Source organism: Alosa pseudoharengus, unplaced genomic scaffold (genome assembly GCF_046254945.1).
Source record: "Alosa pseudoharengus isolate Yale_2024_CS ecotype anadromous, Long Island Sound unplaced genomic scaffold, YU_APseudo_1.1 YU_APseudo_1.1_scf_23, whole genome shotgun sequence".
Lineage (NCBI taxonomy): Eukaryota > Metazoa > Chordata > Actinopteri > Clupeiformes > Clupeidae > Alosa > Alosa pseudoharengus.
In genome coordinates this window covers 7,970,278-7,979,452 of record NW_027468685.1, presented here as the reverse complement: position 1 = coordinate 7,979,452, position 9,175 = coordinate 7,970,278, and the positions used below count along the sequence as shown (strand labels likewise).

At 45.3% G+C, this 9,175-nt stretch overlaps 1 protein-coding gene across 1 annotated transcript in view; it reads left to right on the top strand.

Annotated features, from left to right (window-relative positions):
• LOC143140623 (1-phosphatidylinositol phosphodiesterase) overlaps nucleotides 1-7,716 on the top strand; it is a 47,830-nt gene extending 40,114 nt beyond the window's left edge. Inside the window, exons 3-4 of the mRNA XM_076301652.1 lie at nucleotides 5,428-5,998; nucleotides 7,429-7,716. Of these exons, the coding sequence (XP_076157767.1) occupies nucleotides 5,428-5,998; nucleotides 7,429-7,716 (859 nt within the window). The remainder of the gene's footprint in view (nucleotides 1-5,427; nucleotides 5,999-7,428) is intronic.
• Nucleotides 7,717-9,175: the final 1,459 nt, after the last annotated feature.

Sequence of the window (9,175 nt, the reverse complement as noted above, 5' to 3'; positions counted from 1 at the left end):
GTGTGCAAGCGTCGTTGCACACGCATTTCTGCTGACTGCAGGAATGCCACCTGGAGGTTTTAGCCGGTGAATTTCTTTGAGTCAGGGCCCCTCTCCGGAGTCTGCTCTTGTGACGGTGACTGACAGCACAATAAAAGCGACAGGTGCCATAAAGGGAGGCTAGTTTGGGCTCAGGAGCAGCAGAGCTAGACTGGCTGACCATCCCGGGCTGGTTGTTTTAGCTCAGTGTTGGCCCCCATCCTCCAACGCTCGAGTGACTCCGTAATACGTTTGGCAGGAAACAACCAGCACATGCAGGTGTATTTATGCTAATTATGCTAATCATGTTTCCAAGATGGCTGGCCAAATCGTATAATTTGCCCACACAATCCAGAGCGATAGCCATATTTGAATTCGTCCCAATATCATCAAGCAATCGATTTGGTTTAATTTGAAGGAGTTAAAGGGAAAACAGCTGGAAATGGTAGTGTAGGTTTGGTGATACAGTCGAAGTCTCCATGTTCTAATGAAGTCCAAAGGTGTGAGCTTTGCAGCAAGAGCTGGATAGATGGATATTAATTGGCTGAGTAGGGAGTTAGTTTGTGAGTGTGTGTGTGTGTGTGTGTGTGTGTGTGTTTGGGGGGTTGTGGGGAGTGAGAGAGAGTGAAAGTGGGACTGACAATCCCCTTACCCCCCCCCCCTCTACCTTGATGTGAAGTCAGGTGGGGAGGAGTGGAGAGAACTCTGTTAAACGGTTGACAGCATCAACACAATGCTTTATTTATGACTGGCCCTGTCTTCCATCAGCAAAGCCCAAATGCGAGCTCAATTACCGAGAATAAATTAGGATTAACAGCAAAACAAGGCACATTTTCATTTTAATTAAATGCTGTTTATTATTTATTTCTGTGGATATAGTGCAGGGACTTTGGGAGGATGAAAGGCCTGGCGCCTCTCGCTTGCCTCATCAGTACAAATTTGGAGAGACGGAGAGATAGAAAGTCAATACCGTGTAACTGCAGTGGACACGCTTCACTTTAGAGTACCCTCATGCATAACTGTCATGAATTGCATCAAATCAAAACACTTTTTTTTGTGTGTTTGCATCTCTGTGAAAAAGGGTCAGGGCAAATCTACCACAACATCTTTATCTCAGATCTTTTTTTATCTGCTGTCTTTATTTATTGTTAGATACAAGTGAGAGATAAGCTAACCACTTGTGTTGCTCATGATAGAGAATGCAGTGTGTTATTTTGCCACATCAATTCTATTCAGCAAGAGCATTTTCTTTCTCTACAGTGTAATTCCAATCTTTTTATCAGGGATAACATCATAACAATTGTTTTAATGTATAGCCTACTGACATTTTCATGTGAGTAATGGCTTCTCTCTCTCTCTCTCTCTCTCTCTCTCTCTCTCCCTTTATTTTCCTCCATCACCTGCCCTGTGGCTTATAGTCAATTACTACAGTATGAGTAGATTCACCTTCATATTGTCAAAAAGCAAGCCATCATTTCATATAATTTCTATCCAGTGTTCATCTTGCAGGTGTAGACTGTACTGACATTTGTCCAGTTATCTTGTCTGTCAGAGATTAGTATGAATGGCCTAGTGTGGGTGATGATACTTGATGACATACCTTTGTCTCAATTCCCCCCGATCCCGTTAGACCAGATATTACCTTTACAAATCACCCCCTGGCAGTGGTCCCAGCTCAGCTGCATGTGGACGCTATACGGTTATGGTACAAAACGGGTGAAAGGAATCGCCACAAGTGCTGACACAGAGCATTGTACATGTCACCACATAGTGTGCATTCGTATGCAGCTGACATAGTAGTTAGCAGGCTATTGAGACATATGGATCATCTAAAAATGGCCTTTCAAACATCGTTTGAGTCCACTAAACCATAGCGATCCTCTCCCTAAAGATTAGCATAACAGCCTGCCAGCTTTCTCCGTCAACCTCCTGTTATCTGATGACAAAGAACAAGCGATGAATATTCAGAGGCTCCGAGGGTGGATTATAAAAAATAGGGGGGCGACCTGGACAAAAAATGTGGTGCGGTTTGTCTTTGTTTGCGCGTTAAAAAGAGCTACAATTATGTGCAAATGCTAACGCTAAGGCTGGATTACTATACATTTCCCTGCTCATTATGTCTGACAGGTTATTCAGGGGCCCTTTACACGGCAGAAGAGAATCAATGTGGGAGGCGTTTAAGGCCCGCAGTAAATCACAAAACATCATTACAGTGACTTGCCGGTGAAACGCGGAGCGCATGCAGACCAGAAAACTGCTGACGCTGACAGCGCGGTTAACATATCATCGTGTGTAAATTCCTGTCACATTTTTATCACTGTAACCGTAAGGGGTGCGACTGTTTACGCGGGCGAAGACGTTGTAAAAAAAAAGAGAATGTTGCTGTGTATTTACTGCCATGAGGTGTAATAATAAAAGGCGTTGCTTACTCTTCGTGTAAACAAATAGTTACCTAAGTTTGCTCAATTTCTCAGGCTGTTTTTAGCTTGCAGCTGCAACCGGTGCGTGCTGAAGGCCAGAAGGCATTTTCCCAAACCAAATATTTTCCATTTCATATCACTTTTCAGTAGGGATCAGAGGCTTTTGGCTGACTATATTTAGACACAGCTGTTTGAGATATTTGAACTTCCCATGAAATACTAAGCATGTATGGTACTGACTTCAAATTGGTTTAAATTTCTTAGTATTCACTAGCAAGTGTTAAGACAACAATCCCAAACCACTCACTATAATGGATGTGGCTTGAGTTCAAACACTCAAGTCCAAATAGACCAAGAGCTGCACATTTTGTAACGGTCTACCCCTTGAAACGCACTCTGCTGCAGTGGTTAAAATATGACTAAAAATACACCGAACTCCTCAAACAAGGGGGTCAAGTGCTATCAGTTTTCCCACCACAAGCTCCAACCTTCTGAAGTCAACAGCTGGCAGCATGGAGGTAGCAGGTATGTAGCCCATAAAAACAGGTGTTGAAGCACCACTGGGGTGTGCCAAGACCTGACAGTAGTGTCCCTTTCACACCGGTTTTCACAGGCAGTGCTGTGGCAGCTCTCTGACCCCAGATTAGGGTAAGTGACGGTTTTTAAATTTAATTGCCTTGCCTGGGATTTCTGAACTCACGTTAGCATAGCAGTCAGGTAGCGACCGGGCAGAGGCACACATTCGCCATGTTCCTGTTTCGTCATGTTTTTTTTTTTTTTTTTCAGAGTTGATGTCAGGGATGTGCACTTTGCTCTTTGGGGGCAACAAGAAATGTTTGTGGTTTTTGCGGAGGTGGGTCAGCAATGGGGGTAAACATTCTTCACAGGCATTCCAGCTCTCCATCAATGTGTATGTGCACTAGGGAGTGTTCCCTGCTTCTCGCTCGTTTTTTTTTTTTTTTTTTAATAACACAAGGGGCCAAAAAGTCTGCGTTCGAACACAGGCTGTTCGGCTGATCCCAGGCTGACAGCATTTGTAGTTCAGTGGCATGGAGTGCAGGGTTTGCGCGCACTCAGCCGGAGACAAACAATTGCAGTTGTGTTAGTCCAGAATGAGCACGGCATTGACAAAGGCCTCAGTGAAACAATTGGAATGTGCTGGAGTGTTGAGAACAACAGAGGAGGAAAAAAACATCAGCAAGAAATAACAATCTGTTTTGCCTTTACTGTGTTACTTAAGTCTATTTAACTCTATTTAACATTTAGCTTTCCTTATGTTTTGTAGCATGGTAGCCTATGATAATTATTATTATGTTTTTTTGTGTGTTTTAGTATTATGAAATTGTTTCATAACCATAGTGACAGGCCAACTATTGGTTTGTTGTCTGCTATGGCCATTTGTCTGAAGTAGCAGTGAATTTGTAACATTAACCTGAAGAGACCTTAAGTAATTTCTGAAATATTTTCCCTTTGGAGATCCCTTTGACACATCTCAGAAATGAACATACAACTGCTCTTGATGGAGACTGTTTTGCTATGGTAAGATCCTCACACTAACCTCTCGCATCCACCCACTCCACACATTTTCCATATTCCTCCCAATGTTGCTTTTGCTATAATAAAACCCCACGGAATTATTGACTTTTATTTTACGTGAGAAGACATTGTTTTTTGTCTAGCGAGTCTCATGTGTAATTTCCTCGCATTTGTCACCTGTGTTCTTGGCTCTGAGTGAAATCAACTTGCTCACTCATTCGCTCCCCCACCATAAGAGCAGCCCAGACTCACACTCATCACAATTGCGCTGTTCTGCGGGCGGCCTCTGTGCCAGCTGCTCTTAGCACTGGCCGATCGAGGCCCTGGGTCGGCTGCCAGCGCGCTAATGGTGTGGCAGCTGGCGCTTCGGTGGCACTGGCACTGTCGCCCGACCCCGCTGCCCTCCTGCCGTGTACCTGGCACTGTGTTTGGGGCTCGGGGTGCTATTATGTTCTGTCTGACCTTTGACCTCTCTATACCCTCGACCAGCCCCGCTGTGGCTACTAGTCTGGTCACGCTGTGCTGCGTAAGTGTCCTGTGTCTTTGGCTGCCGCTCTATTATCACGATGACAGACATAGCTTCGCCTTCTTAGTCTTAGTCTCACCTTCTGTATGTGATTTCCCCTCCTCCTATAGGCTCTTTCAACTGCATAATCAAACGTGTGTTACTAGGGCCCTATTTCCCGTGGCACGGAACACAATATTGAGCTGGTAACTTGAGGACAATGAATAGTATTACATTAAAATCTGGTTCACTTTCATGTCAGTAGGCTATCTGTATTTCTGTGGGTTTTGAATGTTGCAAACGGAAAACCCTCTACAAACTCTCTAGAAACACTCTAGAAACAGATTGAAAGGGTCTATAAAGTCCAATAGCCTTTGCTTTCTATATGTGATTTTCCTCCCAATAATGTCTTTGATGCCCTTTATGTGCCTCATTTATCAAATGATTTATCTGTCCACCAAATTCAAGGTCACGTGCTTGAATGTTGCGTGTTTTCCTCCGTCCTGTTATTCACATATCCTGTCTAGAGCTGCTTCGCTCCCATTCATAATAATCTGCCATTTCGTTTTGTTCTGTCCTATTCTGTCATGTTCTCTTCTGTAACACTTCATTACAGAGATCGATCTTTTGTGTCGTGTCTGTGTGTGTGCCTGAGTTGTCCTTCACAATAATGCTCCTAATGTCAATTCTTTCATTTCCTTTTCACTAATGCCCCATTTCAATATACTGCTGTATCAAGCACTATTCTTCGGCTTATTTTTGAATCATTTTGTAATTCTGTAATTTTGAAGCTACACTCTGTGATGCCCTGCTTTTATCCTTAATAACATGTTATGTGTTAACCCCATGTGTTTATATTTAATAATATAATGAAAGTGTTGACCCATCTGTGGTGTTCTATGTCCGGTGCCCTCTCCTCGGTGCCCCGTCCCTTCCTGGTCCATCCAGGTTGCTAAGCGTCAGTAGCGGCGCACTCCAGCGCCCGGACTACGACGACACGTCCACCCCCGAGTTCCTGAACCCCTCCTGGATGGCGGACATCCCCAGCAGCCGCCCGCTCTCCGAGGTCACCATGCCGGGCACGCACAACACCATGGCGCTGTATGGCGGCGGCCTGGCCGAGTGCCAGTCCTGGTCGCTGGCGCAGCAGCTGCACGCCGGCGTCCGCTTCCTGGACGTGCGCGTGCGCCACGTGGGCGGCAATCTGACCATCCACCACGGCATCTCCTACCAGTACGCGCACTTCGGCGACGTCCTGCAGGGTGTGGACGCCTTCCTCAAGGAGCACCCCAGCGAGACGGTGCTCATGCGTCTGCGCGAGGAGCTTAGCGAGACGGGGGACATCTACGCCGCCGTGGTGCGCTACATCCAGACCTACGCCCGCTGGGACCTGTTCTGGAACAACCGCCGCATGCCCACCATGGGCGAGGCTCGTGGGAAGCTCATCGTCCTGCAGAACTTCGCCGGGCCGGCCCTGGGCATGCTCTACTCCTCACTGTTTATCGCAGACGACTGGCAGGTACTCGCCAACATTCACATTTACATTTACATCTATTCATTGGCCATTTTACATGTATTCATTCATTTATATCCAAAACGACTCACAAAATGAGGAATAACATTCAAGCTACGCAGAGGAGACCTAAGATAACAAGCATCCTGGTTACACTTTACTTGACAGTGTCGACATAAGAGTGACATGGCACTGTCATGAACATGTCATAAACAAATCATAAACATTTATAACATAACGCTTCTGTTATTAAGTGACATTCGTTTTTTGTCATAACAAGTTAGGGTTAGGATTAGGGTTAGGTTTCATGTGTCATGACAGTGTCAGGTCGATACTGTCAAGTAAAGTGGGTAACACTTTACTTGACGGGTAAGTTCATAACACATTCATAGCAGCTGTCATAATCTGCACATAAGGCATTCATGACTCATGAGACATGACTCAACATTTATACCAAACCTTTCATGAATGTGGAAGACAGAACGACGACATCTTGTCAAAATAAAAGTCCAACAATCGCAAAGCAGCATTGCCGTTTTTGTTCCAAACCTCTTACCTGATCAAGTAAAAGTAAATCAAGTCTCAAGTAAAGTGTTACCAGCATCCCTATGCAGAGCAGAGGAGATCTTATGTAACAAGAAATATTACAATAATAAATAGTATTACCAAATGACTGAGAGTGCAGGAGAATAAGCACTAGTCATGTGTATCGAAGGAGTACGGTAGGTGCATGGATTGTTAGAAGTGTTAGGAGAACATTTAGGAGAACACGCAGAAGTAAAAAAAAACAGAATTTCTTCACTCCTTCACAACTTTTCAACATACTGATCTATATTGACTCAACAAAAGTCTAATTCTTTGACAACAGTTTAATAACGTATGCCTTCTCTATGCAAGGAAATGTTTTGGATCAAGTGTCAGTCAACACTATTCCTCTCTGGCCAAGATCTGTTTTGTAAAATATAGAGCAGACACTGTGACCTTAAGCAGGAGCGTTTTCTCCAGCAGGTGTGACATTTAAAATGAATCAAACGGTTTTGATTGAAAATGTTTTTTGATGTTGTATTAAAATATTAAAAAGAGAAGTGCATATAATAAGTTGCATGACTCTTCAGATTCATAATATGAACGTGCATGACTGCCTTTTAACCGAGTTAGTGGATTGTACTGGTTTGTACTGGCGACAGATGGCCGTTTCAGTCTGGCAGGTCATTTGTTAGTTTAAACCAAGAGGTTCCACTTTCATTACCACAGCATACACACACACATACACACACACTCACGCACACATACACACACACACTCAAACACCCAGACATGCACACACACACAGACTGTGCCATATGACTTTGTCTATTGAGTTGTGTATATTTGTTTTAGATCAAAGCGTCTGGTCAATGCAAATGTCCCCCCCTTGTCCCTGTGGTCTGCTCCAGGTGCCCTCTCTGGATTACGTCCCGCAGAAGTGGAAGAGCGTGTACACGCACCTGGAGAGGGCCCAGGTGGGCGAGAAGTCGCGCATGTACCTCACCTACTCCAGCGGAGCCAGCATCCGAGCCTGGCCCTACGCGCTGGCCCGCCGGGTCAACCCGCTCCTCTACGAGTTCCTGACGGCCCGCGTCGGCACGCCGCGCCGCTTCGGCATCGTCACCATGGACTTCCCTGGTGCCCAGATGTGCCGCGCCATCATCAGCTTCAACTGGGCCACTAGAACAGCGGCGTAGAGACTCAATACACAAGTCTGTCTGTGCCAGTGTGCTAATGTGCCAACCGTCCACAGGGGTGGAGTGAGATGGGATGAGTTGTGTTGGGTTGGGTTGTGTGTATGTGTGTCGGGGGCGGTCACTGGGACCATGCACCATGGTCTGTCACACCTAATCAGGCCTCGGCCTTCCACGGCCAATCAGAAATCACGGTCTGTCAGATTCAATCAGACGTCAGGATCTGTCACGTTCCGTCAGACATTACAATATGTCACGGCAAATCAGAAATCATTCTCACAGAAATAAAAAAAAAAGGGCCCTCACAGGCTGCCACTCAGTTGTCAAGAGTGTGGGGTGTGTTCATTTCTCTTCTCCAGGCTGAAATTTGGGGAAATCCCTGATGGACTGCATACATTAGGAGAATAGTCTGCGGCCACACCGTCCACACAGGGATAGCCGTCCGAGAAATATCTCAGAGAGTCTTTTATAGCAATTACGAGAACCCTGCTTTGTAATAAAGAACCTATTTCCTTCAGAGCTGAAAAGCACAATTGGTTACACTTTACTTGACAGTGTCGACATAAGAGTGACATGACACTGTCATGAACTTGTCATGAACAAGTCATAAACTTTTATGACATACCACTTCTGTTATTAAGTGACATTGGGTTTTTTTCATGACAAGTTAGGGTTAGGATTAGGGTTAGGTTTAGAGGTTAGGGTTAGGTTTCATATGTCATGACAGCGTCATGTGTTTATGACAGTGTCATGTCACTCTTATGTCAATACTGTCAAGTAAAGTGTTACCGCACAAATTCTTTCATCACCACAAGGTATTTTATAGCCAAATTCTTTCATCACCTGTTATTTCACAGCCAAAGGTCATGAATTATTACCTGCTTTGGAGACACTTTCACATCACTTTATGTGTAACATTTACTCTGCAAGAGTATTCAGCTGGGTTGTGGAGTCAAATCTGAGGTCGTTAATCATCCCAGTGCGCAAGGTAAGGCTCGGAGTCCAAGGCTCATATAAATTCCCTCTAGGAAAAGAGTGTGAATCTGCGTCTAGTCATTACTTTGGTGGAGTGAAGTTCCTTTCCTCGTTTTTGCCTGGCCTCATTCTTTGAGTGGTTAACTGTTGATTGGAGTGTCTTTTTTTTGGGGGGGGGGGGGCGGGGGCAGCATATCTGAGCTTATCAGATGCGATATCTGTGCTCTGCCATGTCCTGACGGACACTGCTTTTTTTCTGGGATTCAAAGCTGGGCCCCAAACTCGTTGAGCCATCTCGAAAGATGAAGAAATGAAGAAAAGAGAAATGGGGGGGGGGGGGGGGGGCTGGGTCTTACACTGGAGGGCTGGAGGGGGGGTGGGGGGCGATCAGCATGATTTCCATCGCCACTCTGTGATCACCGGTGATGAACCGAGGAAGGTCACACAAAATAGTCTTTCGCCGAGAGAGGGGAAAAAATCTGTGGCG